Below are 14,011 nucleotides of genomic sequence, written 5' to 3'. Positions count from 1 at the left end.
CGTTCCTCTTTTATTGTCCTTTTGTTAGCTAGCTGTTGCTCCAACATAAACTGCTCATCTTTGCTGTCAAGGCCTTTACTGTTTGTCATCCCTCGTTCTCTGCCAAGATGCTGCTTCTTGTCTCCTCTTGGCTCAGTCTGCCTCTGTGTTTGTTTTTTTTACAATGAGTGCCCTTGTGTCTGCTGCTTTGGGAAGAGCGTGACCATGAAGTTCTGTGAGGCCACCTTGTTAGCTTCTCACAGCTCTTCTTTACTGGGACAGCTATGAAGAAGTTGGCGGCTGGTGGACTGCTCCTGGAATAGACAATGTCACTTACTGTTTCCTTTATGCTTTGATCAGGTCTTCACAGTCCAGATCAGTTGTGGGACCTGGTCAGACCAAGGGGGGCTCCCAAGTAGCGTAGGGTTCCTCTGCATTGTAACAACTGATAAAACTTTCAAATTATTCCTGAGAGAAACCTACTGATGGGGAACTTAGTGTTTGTGATTTGCCTATTATGCCTATTCTGTGCTTTTCCTGATGCACTCCCTGAACTTGCTTGAGGGACCACTTTATGGACCACAAACTTGTCTGTATGTGGCTAATGCTCAAATAAGTGTTGGAACCAGCTCAGCTAGTATTAAAGTTAAGCTGTCAGTGTTGCACTGAAATAGCTCATGCATTATTTGAATGTCAGCTGTTTTCTTTTAAAGCCAGCTCTCCAAAATGACAGAGCAAAAGTTAGCTGCAGTGGCCATCTGGATAACCTGAGATGGTACTTGGAGGACTTCAAGTGTTACTGACACAGCAAGATGTCTCATTGATACTAAATAGATTTTGAAAGAAGGGGAATAAAATGAGGAGTGGAAGTTAATAAGGAGAGGAAGGGAAGAGATGAGGATGGTAACTGGATTATGTGGTGGATGTTTGTGCTAGAGGAGAGCTTTTCTCACTTCTGGGCTTGCAGTGTATCTGCATGTGTTTGTGGGCTACTTAAATGGAAAGATTCTAGCAGGTGATGTAGGAGGTCCAGAAACCTATTTTGCTCCTTAACAGCAGCCAGAATACAAACTTTTTTTCTAACTAGCTCTCTGGCAGCCAGGAGTGTATATTTGTCTTACACTGATGCCTGAAACCTTGCATCCCACCCAGTTCCTCTCCTTTCTGGTCTACTGCCTGGTATCTGTTCATCATCCGTTCAGTCTGGGCTGGCTGGGTTAGTGAACACTCCTGCTGTCCATGGCTCTGTGTATGATGTCTTACATCCTGTGGGCAGTGTGGACCAGCAGCTCAGGTGTTGGGCAGGCAGCACATCCTGCTCTTTTGCTGGCTCTTTGTTGTCCCTGGTCTGTCACTCCTTTCTTCCCTCCACTGCTGTTGTCTCAGCAGCACAAGCTCAAAAGTTCTTGAGGCAGAGGCTGATACTCATCCCCATTTATACAATGCTGTGGAGACTCGAGGTCAGTCAGTACCTCTGGGTACCTCTCTGAATATTAATGATGCCTAAAGCCTGCTCTGACAGATGAGATGTCTTCATTAAGTGTAGTTCAGTCTGCATGTGGAATAAGCTTGACTGCTGTTCCTACCATGTGCTCTGCCTAAGTGGTTCAGTTCACTGGTGAAGTAATCTGGTTGAAAATGCTGGCAAGAAGCTACCAGCTTTTAACAGCATTTCATATGCAACCACAAGTGAACCAGTCTCATTGATGCTGTGTGTAACTTTCTCATTAAAGTGAAATGAAAGTAAAAATCTGAAGAATCTTTTCTGCTACAGCTTTGGAAATAGAAATTTAATTGAAAGTATTAAATTACTATGCATTAGAGACCTTTTTTTAATGAACTTACCTGAAGAGCTTTAAGGAGTTAAGCTGTGAAGGATGGTAGAAAATAGAGTATAACTAACTTCTGAGGTTAGAGATGCTTTAATCCAACTCTCTAATGCTATGCACCTCTTCTAAAAATGTTGATGTTAATTATTACAAAGCTTTAACCCGTCCTGTGGACTTCTGATCACAGTTTTGGTGGATGAACCTCTTATTCAAGCAACTACTTACATTCCTCTGATGGATAATTCTGACTCTGGCACTTTGGAAAAGCGAGAAGTGGTTGAAGTAGCAAAACAAAATGTGAATGAAGGGATCCAGAAGAGCAGTGGCAAGAAAGTGAAGAATGAAGCTGATAAAGGTAAGGAACTGGTGGTGCAGTCTGTCTCTGGCATAGCCTGCTTGGAAACCTGAACAGGGCAAGCATGTTGTGCATGTGGGGAGCAGGATTCTCTCTTATTTGCTAGGAAGAAAGGATTTGAGGAGAACATTTGTGGCTGCAGTGCACCATTAGTTCTTGTCTGCGCTCGTTTCTCCCCTCTCTTTGGCACTGCTGAAAGGGCTTTGTGCCATCCGAGTCCTTGTAACTCTGACTGTAGGCTTTTGTGTCCTCACAGTGAGCCAAGGGTGATGGCAGACCACACAGATGCATGTGAGCTAGTTTTACAGGAGATAGTTCAGGCATTGCTGACAGAGATGGACTCTGGGCCTTGCAGCAGAGGCTGTTGGGAGTCTGTTTGAGACTGGGAGTGCAGTGTGTGTGTCTCTGAGTGAAGCACACAGTTACCTGAAACAAATTGCTGGTGGAGAGAGAGTCTGGTAACTTCCAGCAAGACTCTCAATTTTCCTTTTAAGGCAGTTGGAATTGGTAAGGACAGAAGAGATTCCTTCATGCTTTCCTACGGAGGCCTGGAGTGATTGGTGAGCATTGTGTCCCACCCTGAAACTTTAGCAGCAGCCACTGACCTGGCTCAAACCTTGCCAACCTTGGTGAGCCATGAAGTGAGACCCTCAGATTTGTGGGTAGCAAGAGAGGAGAAACCATGTGACTGAGCAGTGATGCCCAGCTCAGGTTTGTGCAGAGGGATGGCTTTTCCAGCATTGTCATCTTGGTCATTCCCTGCACTCTCTTTGAAACTTCTCTTTTTATACTTCTAAAATGCTCACTTGAAAGCTTTCTGGCAACTCTGTGGTATCTGGATAGGATTCCCACTGGCCTGAGGCTCCCGTTGTGCTTCTAGCTCAATGGCTGCATCTCAGTGCCCTGCAGCACCAAAGCCTCTCATGTGCACCCGTCCCCTCTCATTTCCTTTGCAAGCTGTAACCTTCTGTGTGAGCTCCTAATTCTCCTGTGTCAGCTGGGATTTGCCCTCCCAATATAGAAATCTTCCCCTATTCTAACTGTAAGCTTCTTGGGTGCAAGGGCAAGGTCTTCCTGTCTTCAGGGAGCACAGGGCTCAGGCTGCTGTAAATTCCTGGTTAACTGGCCTCTGCTCTCAGGATTTTGGCATATTCCTGGTAACAGCATCATTGATGATGTCAATGCAGCAATGATGTGACCTGAAGTCTCTGGCCAAAATGTGGCTGGATTTAGGAGTAGGAGAGAGTGTGCTAGAATTTCTCAGCATCCTGGAGTCTGTTGTTCAGTGACTTGTTTCTGTGCTCAGTAATTTCTCTTCAGGGTTTACTAACACCAGCAACTTCTTGTTCTGCATTAATTTTTCAAACTCTGGAGAGGTTTGGGTTTGATGTGTGCCTTGGTTTTAGTGGCACATTTAGTACCTGTGATGGGAAACCTGGATGCTTTTCTAGGAGCTTTGTGACATTTCCTGATCCAAGCATCACTTTTAAGCTTTTCCTTTTTTTTTACCTCTATTCCTTCACATACTTTGTGCACTGGTGAATACTTGGCAGAGATACTCCATGCCTCGGTCTTGTGCTTCCGTTTGCTTAAGTTAGGGGGCCACCTAATGACCTATGGACATGCAGCCTGTTCTTTATCAGCAAATGATGAGCATAGTTGAGTTGAATTGTGTTTCCTTGTGTGTCTTTAAACACTGATTAATCTTCCGACTGCTGAGCTCCTTCTGCAGGAATTAATTTCCAAGTTTAGACTGATGGAATATTTTTCTGGTTTCCACATATTGTAATCAGAAATGTGCCAGTTCTTAAACTAATTATCTTCTCATCTGCATATTGCTTGTGGAGCCAGGCTGTCCTTTAAATTGAGAGTTCTGTTTGACTGTCATAATACACTAGAAAAGACTCTTCAAGTTTACACATTCATGCTGGTTTTCCCCCCCCCCAAATCTGTTATGCTTTTTCTTCTTGCTAGCAACACTATAAATGTTACCAACTGTACAAACAATGGTGAGATTTTTTTCCTGAAACTGTCAGCTGGCAAATTGTTATCAGATTTAAATCAGAGATATGTTATGTTTGCTGAGTGTTTGTGACCTCTTGCTTCTTGGCATGTCAGACTGAAATGAAATATAATACATAATGCTCCCCCATCACATGCTCTTTTGAGGCAAAATAAATCATTCTGTATAGAATCCAAAGTAAATATAACCTCCCTTTTGTGTTGCAGAGAATGCTGAAGTAAAATTTAAAGACTTTGTGATGACCATGAAGAACATGATCTTCACTGAAGATGAGGCCCGTTGCATAGTGGAGATGCTAAAGGAGAAATCCAGTGCCATTCATGATGTCTTGCAAAAGGTAAGTGAGTGTGGGTGGAAGGAAGAGAAGATGATTAAAAGAGCAGAAATTGCAAGAGGTGCTGTCAAATTAGCTATATCAATGTTCTGTTGTGATTTCTGCATTCTGTCTTTGGAAGGCTTTTTCCAGCTGGTCTGTGCTTGCTTTGCATGCAGAAAGCAGTTGTCAGATGTCTGTGTGCTGCCATCTGCCATCCCCTGGGCTGGCTGATGGCTTTTGACTGCTCATAAAGAGCAGATATAACCATAAAGAATGAAGCATATAAACCAGGACTGCTGGTGGTGCATGTGTTGTTGGCACTGGGGAAGGCTTTCTGGTGATGTCAACGAGTCATCTTTCACAAATGTGTCAATAGGATAAACCACAATAGAAATAAAGAAGCTGCTGTGGCTGTGCCCTATATCAGCTACTCCTGTGTTTTTACCAGTGTCTTCATCTTAACACCTTTGTACATTCTCATCTGCTGATTTCTTAGATAACTTGCATGGGATCACAGGGTATTTCAGATTTGGAAGGAACCTCAGGGGGTTTGCAGTCCAACCTCATACTCAAAGCAGGACCAGCTCTGAGGTCAGCCCAGGCTGCTCTAGGCTTTATCCAGTCTCCTTTGAAACCTTCAGGGACTGAGACAGCACAGCCCCTTTGGGCAGCCTGTGCCAATGCTCAGCAGTTCCTTTTGAATTGTTGTAGTAAGGCAGTAGTGAGTGGTGACTACCAGTATCTTACAAATACCTACTCCTTCCTCCCGTGACTCATTCTGACTGTTTGGTGCCTGTAACAGCCAGTTTGTTACACTTGAAATCTTGCAATTGTGTGCTCTTCTACAGAATGGAGAACTGGTTGTGTCAGTTCAGTTAATGCAAGAGAGTAGCAAAATTCGGATTGGAAGGGACTTCAGGAGGTCATGCAGTTCAGCTGTCCCCTCAAAACAGGGTCAACGTTGAATTCAGAGCAAGTTGCTCAGGGATTGGTCCAGCTGGGTCTTGAAAACCTCCAAGGACAGAGACTTCACATCTTTCTGGGCTCTTGGTTCAGTGCTTGAGTGAGAGCCCAGCAGTGGTACACTTGAAATGGTATTCCCTGTTTTATTTGGAACAGTGGCCAGCTTGTTTCCTTTTTTTTTCATGTAAAGGGGGGTTTGGTGTTAAAGCTGAACCTCTAGGATGAAAATGGGTTAATGGGTTTGTATAAAACAAAAAATGTAGGTTTCTGTAGATGGTCATGTGAGTATATGCCTATTAGTAGCTCCTGCAGGACATTGGCAGTGTGTTTTGTGCTACGTGTGTACAGCATAACACTAAAGGAAAACTTCAGACAGATTCAGAGTGCATTTATGGGGCTGACACTTCTTTGCTTCTTCAGTTATCAGACTTCATGGAGTAAAGTCAGAGTGTGAACATCCAGAAGGTTTGCCCCTTACCACAGGGGTTTCATTTTTAGGCCCAGTATGCAAGTAGCAGGACCCTGGGGATTGTTCCTCTAGTTCTGTTCCCTGTAGTATCCAGAACTTTGTGTGTCAGTGTGCCAGCAGAAATGTAATTATGTCAACTGGAGCCTCTCCTGTGAAGTGAGAGACCAGATCAGTGTTCCCTTTATCCCTTTGTAGTGGGGTATTTCGAGAGGTTGGGTTTGTTGCATTATGCCTGGTTTGAGGGTGGGTTGGACCAGGTGATCTTGGAAGTCTCTTCCAACCTCAGCTATTGAATGATTCGGCATCTCTGCTTCTTTTTCCTTTCTTTGCCTTAATGGCTGTTCTTTTTTTTCCCCAGTGCCACCACAGCAGCTCTCTTCCCACACTGAAGCACCTTAAGAGCCCATTTATTCTCCTAATTGGTTTCAGTGTGTCTCAAAATGCATTTCCTAGTCTAATGAAATGGGCGCTGCAGGATCCATTAGCAGCAGTATTGGGCACTGGTGGTGCCATGTGCCACATGGAGATGGATGATTCGGGGGCAGGAAGGGGTGTTGCTTCCTCTCAAGTTTGCTGTGCTGCTTGCTAGTGTGCTGTGCAGGTACTTGTGGCATGTTTGATCATTTTAATGTCCTTGTGCTGCAGGCTAGCAAGGCTGAGTCGGCTGCAGCTGTGCATCAGCTCCAAGACAAAGAGAAGATGCTGGCTGCAATGAAGGAGGAGGCAGCTGTGGCAAAGGAGCAGTGCAAGCAGCTCACCCAGGTAATCATGAAGAGGTTCAGATATGTAGAGGGCTGTGGGAGAGGAGCAGGGGCTTTAGCACTAGCAGCCAGCAAATACTGTTTTCCTCAGCTTAGTATAAATTGAAAGGTGGATTTTTTTTTATATTGGGAAAGCTTAGCAAGACACTGGGTTTTATGATGCTATTAATGTATTGATGCAGTTATTTCCCTGTAGTTTTTCCAGACACTTCATTTACTGAGACTTTTAAGTCCAGACTGTTTTTCTTTTCAAAAGCTTACTTTAAAAACAGTTCCTTCATGGCTATAATATGGTTTTGTGGATGCAAATACTAAACTCCTTTTCTGCACTGCAGAAAACATTTGATACATATTCTAGTGTTCACTTGCTTGTGTGCTTCTGGGCACAACAATTGTCTGTTTTCTTCAGGCAGGGAGCTACAGAAAGTGTAGAATGGATACTTAGCCCCTTGATTTGCAGCTCTAATTGCTTTAGACTTCCAGGGAGGCAGATGCACCACTCTCACGACTAGTTTATGGAACGTGACTTTTTTATGCAGCTTTCAGAGGAAAGCAGTTAAGTAGAAGAAATAATTAGATTTGGGGTGAATTTGGAGACCTCTGGGGGGGGGAGATTGTAACATTTTGGCTGGTTGGGAAGCATGTGGGCATTAGGCTCAGGAAGGCTGTGTTGTGGGACAAAAGCTGGGCACAGAAAGCTGGAATTGGCCCAAAGTTGTGCCAGGGGAGGTTTAGATTAGATAGCAGGAGGAATTTCTTTACCAAAAGAGCAATCAGGCACTGGAACAGGCTGCCCAGGGAGCTGGTGGAGTCACCATTCCTGGAGGTATTCAAGAAATGTGTAGATGTGGCTCTTCAGAATGGGCTCTAGCAGGCATGGTGTCTTTTTCTGGGTTAATGGTTGGACTTGGGGATCTTAGAGGTCTTTTCCAACTGTGACAATTCTGTGGTATTGGAGCAGAGTGTCCAGAGGACACAGGATTTGGGAGCCTTAGCAGATGAGAAGGGAGTGGGTATCATGAGGTCCTGGCAGGGCACAGGCAGGTGTATATTTGTGGGTGGGATTGAGAGGTTTGGGATAGTCAATATGTAACTGTAGGGAGAAAGACTTTTGTGTTTGGTGGAGAAAAAGGAGACTCGGGTTCAGGATTGCAGAATGGAAGGGGAGATGTATCTACTGCTGAAGAAGCAGAGGAGATGTATGAAGGAGTTTGGGTGAGGTGGATGTTGGTGTGGTAGGGGAAAAGAAAAATCTGCAAAGTGGTGCTTGTGAAGGGAAGGCAGCAGTTTGGAGAAGTAGGGGTCACTGTGTTTTTTTTTGCCTTCTGGACTGGGAGAGGGAAGGGAGAAGGAGAAATAAATGGACATTCCTGGAAGCTGGGAGAAAGTGGGTAAAAGCAAAGTTGCTTCAGTGCTTAAGTATCAACATAGAAGAAAAAGCTGAGCTTGACTGACAAAAAGCTCTTATCTTCTAATGAGTGTGTTTCTCTGAAAACACTTGTAGAAGCTACAGAGAGATTTTAAGGTGCAGAGATGTTCCTGCAGGGATGCTGATACAGATGATAACTGGAGAGGAGAAATGAGAGCAAGAGGTGCCTGACCTTTGGAGGTATTTGGCAAAACACAAGCTTAGGTGAAAGTTAATCTTCCTAGAATGTCTGGCATTGCCTTGAGAGGGACCACAGATGGGTGGTGGCATTGGTGGAGAGGCAGAAGGAAGCTGCAATAGGTTTTGGTGCCCTTCTTTTTGCTGCATCTTAGCAGGTGCAAATATCACTTGGAGAAGGCTTTGTGTCAAGCTGTTTACACTGTTTGCAGAAGTAACTTAAAATTTGTGTCATTCAAGTTCCTGATTGCCTCAGTGAACATGGGCTTGGGACCTTGTGTCACTTAGTTCATTCAGGGGGAACAGCCTCCCAAAGCTGGTGAGTTGGATCTGAAAGAGAGAATAGCTTTTATTTAAATTAAAATGTGGAAAGAGCTATAATTACTCTGAAGAGATAGAGGATATTCAGGCTCATAATTCAGAGCACTTAAATTGTGTCAAGGCTCCTTGGCACTGTAAGGAGCTGCGTACTGTGCTGTGTAGCTGCAGACACCTGAAGCTTGGGTGGTACAAAGATCTTATTCTGTGATGGGAACTTGCTGGAAATGGCACTGAATGACTTTGCTTGCTACAGCAAGTGCATTTGTATTGCAGAAGAGCAGCTCTATAGATCTGTCAGGTGTCTGTGTTGAATTACTGGCTAATAAATGATTAATCTAAATAGCAATGTGTATTTTCATTGAAAACCATATTATGGCATCATGCTGGTGGGATCCAGGACTTCTCTGACTGCTGCTGGGTTTCTGATAGCTCATCTCATGTTTTCAGTGTTGGCTTTGCAACCTGCTACAAAAGGATTATTTTTTCTAAATTACTCTATTGTTTTGTCACAGTTCGTTAGCAAAATGGAAGAACACAGGTCAACTTGGGTTGGAAATCTAAGCAGTGTTCTGTGTGGTATCTGTGGTTTTAATTGTTAGGGCTCTGAAACTTGGCCAAACTCGATAGAAATATGACTCCAGCTCTTCAGAAGAAAAGTGTTTAAATTGGCAAACCTCATTTTAATAAATGAAATTATTCTGATCCTAAATCCTCATAAAGGTGCTGGCAGTTGGGTCAGTCCTCGCACTGTAACTTCTCCGAGTGAAGATGGATGCTGACCCTGTTTTGATGCACACTTGCTGTATTTTTAGTTATCTTTAAACACTTGACTGTTGGACTCTAGAAGGGAGCAGGATGACTTCTTTCCCTTTTTCCTTTCACTTTCCCACCCCAGGAGCTGGTTACAGAGAAGGAGAGGAATGGTTTGCTTACAGCCAAAATGCGGGAGCGCATCAACACGCTGGAAAAGGAGCATGGCACTTTCCAGAGTAAAATACATGTTAGCTACCAGGAATCTCAGCAGATGAAGATAAAGGTAAATGCTTTACCAAAGCTGGTTTGAGTTGTTCACGCACAAGCAGGTCAGTGCTGAGAAATTGCTGCTTCAGCCAGGCTGCAGCATTTGTTTGCTCACAGGAATTGAGCCTTGAATGCAGGGTGCTGGTAGCAGAACACATCTGCATGAGGATGGGAAACTTGGTGGCAGTTTCCTGACTTAAAAGAAAGACAAGGTGTTCTCTTAGGCAACGTGCATAGTCTATATAAAAGACGATTGCTAACAAGGCAGCTGGTTTCTGGACTAGTTACTTTTCCTTTGTGATATTTCACTGAAATGCTAGTCAATTAAAGTGTAAAATATAATTTAAATGCTCAGCTTAAGAGAGCCACTAATGCTGATGATCATTTGCCAGCTGATAAATCTCATTTTTTAAATTGCAGTACAGGATGACAACACAGCATAATATAGAGGAAACATCATTGCCTGGGAGGGTGCTTTGCTGAGAATATTTGAAGGGCTGACACTTGCTTTTTAAGACTCTTGCTACTCTCTCTTGAAGGTGTATTATAATGGAGTGACCTCAGAAGAGTTTGTTTCAGATTAAGAAGTTTAGTTTTTCTAAGAAAAGGGGCCCTTTTTATACTAACTTGATTGGTGCTTAGATTTCTCCTGCTAGTGATTTTTTGCTATATAGATGTCAGCCTCAAGCCCCATGTGTGAACTTTCCAGCTGTAATACTGTATCAGCTGTCTTGGCACTTTAGAGGGTAGCATCTGGGCAGTTTGGGGGCAGAGACAACTTCCTTTGAACCTAAACAGAGAGCTGCACACCGAGAGGCTCTCACATCTGGCTGGGGAGGGTGAAGGAGGTGTGGGCAGGACTGGGTGGCTTTTGCAAACGCTGCTGTCCCAGGGAAAGTTGGAGAGAGGATGTGCCGAGGAACCCGTGCTCTGGTTCTGCTCCCCCTGCTGATGTGCTGTAGGTTTGCAGAGAAGCTAAAATAATTATCCAAACTTCCAGGTACCTGGGGTTTGTGCCCCTGCTGCTGTTCGAATCTTTGGATATCTGTTGGCTTTAAAAAAATGGGAACACATATCAGAAAAGAGTAATATCCAAGGGTGTTATGTGCCAAGGTGTCTGCTCTACCAGAGACTGCCATCTCCTGCTGTGGCTGTTACACAAACAGTTGTTTGTTTTTTTTTTTTAATACACAAAATCCTCTTTGGTGAATCAGCCATTTGATGAAACTGGGTCTTGGAAATGGTATCAGCCATATCTACAAGAAAAAGTATTATAGCTGTATGTGCTTGGGGATTTTCAAAGCAGACTGCTGGACTGGGAGACTTTTGTCTGCATAGGCAGAGTAATTTTTTTTCTTTCAATTTTGTCTTTTATTGTTTTATTCTGAAGCATCTTTGGGTTATCAGGACTTCTTTCTGCCTCAGTTCAGGAGTGTGTTGAAAATGCAATCAAAGCAAATTATTGCCTAAATAAAGGATCTGTTTCATTATCTTCAGGATATTAGATGAGGAACAGCCTTTTGCAGTTCATGTGCTATAATCTGTTTATTAGTTATTTTATACTTTTTCTGCTTTGTTTGAAGGCTTTGTCAACTTCTCATGTTAATTCATGGTGCATTTGTTTTATTTCCCTTTGGAAAAGTAATTTATTGACAAGTATCTAAAGTTAGACAGCTGAGCAACAGGTATCCTGAGTACTACTTGTGCACTAGTTGGAAGTAACTTGCTTTGCACAGGTTGGTGCACTGTTATAAAAAGAAACTGGTGCTTTTAGTGGAGCAGGAGGGTCTGAGTTGCACAATTTAATTGGAAGAGCTGGTGTGTGAGAGAGGAGGTAAAGCTGCCCTCTGCCAAAAAATCCACTTAGTTTTATTTACTTAAGCTGTGGTGGTATCTACTGTTATAAGTTGATGGGGTTTTATTTCTCCCTACTTTAATCCTTTTTAGAATTGATCTTTTTTTTCTCTCCATCAGTTCCAGCAACTCCGTGAGCAGATGGAGGCAGAAATAAGCCACCTGAAGCAGGAAAATGGTATCCTGAGAGATGCTGTCAGTACCTCTACCAATCAAATGGAGAGCAAGTATGTTAACAGCTACTCCCTGCTCTGTGTGTTTTTAAGCCTTCCCTGAAGAGTTGTTCTGGCTTCTGCTCCTTTTGTTTCCATCTCCTTGGTTGTCTCTGAATTTATTTAAAGAACAGAGTTCTTGGGCTGGGGAGGTAGCTGCTGGTATTTGCATTGCAACAAGGCTTTCAAAACAGGGTGGGTGCTGAGGCTTTAATAGGAAGAAGTGCACAAGTGGTGGTTTTTGCAGGGTATGTATCCTCTCCCCTGGGGCTTGAGGAGAGGTGCTGGTCTCTTGGGAGAACAACAGCTTGAAACTTGTATATGAGTCTGGCAATAAAGAAAACATCTTGACACCTCACAGTTAATGGTGCTGCTGGGGTGGCACTGGGATTCATCTGCTGGTGTTGTGCAAATCTTTGGAGACACAAAAAGGCATCTTAAGGTTTTGTCTTTTGAGAGTTGTGACTTAAGCTGTCCCTGAGCTGGTGGAGAGGATGGTACCAGTTGTAGTAAAAGCTCAGTTCTCTGGTAAGGAGTATAAGTGGATTTCTGCCAAGGGGCTGCTGTCTGTAGAAAGCAAAACCAACACTTCATGTGCTCTCAGATATTTGATTTCTTACTATTGGAGACTGGAATATCAAAATCACTGTCAGGATATAGAAAGAGCTTCCTTTCTGGGCTGTGATTCAGATACTGCTTCTGTGTGGACCTTTCTGTTAACAGCTTCTGCACTGCCAAGCACAGCTCAGCAGAGGTGCCTTCTGCTCCCTGCACGTATCTTGCTGGGTCAGGTTGGTATGATGGGCACTAGAAGGGCACTGGTACTCTGATTTTAGGTGTCCTGCTTGTAGCAATGAAGCACCATTATCTCTAAGACAGTTGCCTAAATGAAGGATTTTTCAGGGTAAACTTAAGATAAAAATAAAATGCTTTTTATTTGCTTAGGCACAAAGGGAAGCCTTTTAAAATTCTTCCCTGAGGCTATACAAGTGCATCTTCTCTCTCTAGGTGAGGGAGTGCATCAGATACCTTAATTTAATAGATAAGGCCATGCAGCAATGTTTAGTCTGAAGAGATGCCTGCAGGTAGTAGTCCAGGAGGAACAGTCTTGAGTAAGTCTGAGATCAATGTTCCTTTATGGGAATAGGAAAAAAAATGTGAATTTTGACATGACCTTTCCTTATGCTGAGCTTCTTCATTCTATATAAGGCTGTCCAAATTGATGCCCATCAGCTTGCAAACATTGTAAAGGAGCTGATGCTGGTGGCTTGTTGCTGACCTTTGGTTTCTGCCTCTGGGTTGTTGCTGCTGTGCTGTTGGCCAAGAGCACCTGACCCTCATCCCTTGCCTGGGATGAAACAGTGTGGGGAGGAAAAAAAACCCATCAACCCAGCTGTTACAGCTCTCTGGCTGCAAATACAGGGCTTAGTGTTGATATTGGAGTAGCTGTTGTCACGGCCTGTGCTTCTTGTCAAAAAGCTGTGAAAAATGTTTATTTTTAGGCAGTCGGCTGAACTGAACAAACTGCGCCAGGATTGTGCGAGGCTGGTGAACGAGCTGGGGGAGAAGAGCAGTAAGCTGCAGCAAGAGGAGCTCCAGAAGAAGAATGCAGAGCAGGCAGTTGCTCAGCTAAAGGTGACTTGGGTTTTCTCTGCCTGTCAAGTTATGCTCAAGGCTTTATTGGAGCCAAGTTCTGAATTGGGCAGGATGCGAGTGGAGTGTGTGGGAATCGCTTTAGCTGTTTCCCTGGCCCCTAAATCTGTCGTTTTTATATGTGCAAGTATCTGTTTTCAGATAGGTTGAGGGGTTTATTTAGTGTTTTTTGTTCAATACTCTGGTTTGAGTGGTTACAAACCTCCCCGTGAAGTGAAACGTAATCTTTCTGATAGATACCTTTAAAAAACTTAGCTGGTGGTGTTGAACTTTGCTTTCTATTCAGGTGAGAATGCCAATCCAGACTTCATTACTTTTTTCATATTTGCAATTAAGTCTTAGTTACCAGAAGTTCTCCCTGCCTCTAGCCCTTGTGGGTGGAGAGTTGGTATCTGGAGTTGAGACATGTTATAATTACTAGATGCAGATTTATGTGGTGCATGGCTAGTCTGGCTTCTGGTGTTAATTCTGATCTTGCAGGGCAAAAATGCTACACTTTTATATTACAGAAGCCATCCTGTTAAGAGCCTGTAATAAAATCCTGCTCACAATTTGCATTTCAAATTAATAGACTAAACTACTCTAGGAGGAGAATTACAGGGCACTCTGTCTCTCTGATGTGCCCTAATGGAAACAAGAAACAGTTTTAC

General features: G+C 43.5%; 1 protein-coding gene across 17 annotated transcripts in view; it reads left to right on the top strand.

Annotated features, from left to right (window-relative positions):
* Positions 1 to 14,011, top strand: part of KTN1 (kinectin 1) — a 76,394-nt gene that overhangs the window by 24,777 nt on the left and 37,606 nt on the right. For all 17 annotated transcript variants that reach the window (XM_051620455.1, XM_051620447.1, XM_051620448.1 and 14 more), the window contains exons 4-9: positions 1,996 to 2,163; positions 4,393 to 4,523; positions 6,580 to 6,696; positions 9,518 to 9,658; positions 11,617 to 11,723; positions 13,211 to 13,343. In XM_051620455.1, coding sequence (XP_051476415.1) covers positions 1,996 to 2,163; positions 4,393 to 4,523; positions 6,580 to 6,696; positions 9,518 to 9,658; positions 11,617 to 11,723; positions 13,211 to 13,343 — 797 coding nt within the window. The remainder of the gene's footprint in view (positions 1 to 1,995; positions 2,164 to 4,392; positions 4,524 to 6,579; positions 6,697 to 9,517; positions 9,659 to 11,616; positions 11,724 to 13,210; positions 13,344 to 14,011) is intronic.

The sequence above is a fragment of the Apus apus genome, chromosome 5 (assembly GCF_020740795.1).
Source record: "Apus apus isolate bApuApu2 chromosome 5, bApuApu2.pri.cur, whole genome shotgun sequence".
In the NCBI taxonomy this organism is placed as follows: Eukaryota; Metazoa; Chordata; class Aves; order Apodiformes; family Apodidae; genus Apus; species Apus apus.
Note: the sequence above shows the minus strand (reverse complement) of the source record. Positions and strands in the feature narration are given on the sequence as shown.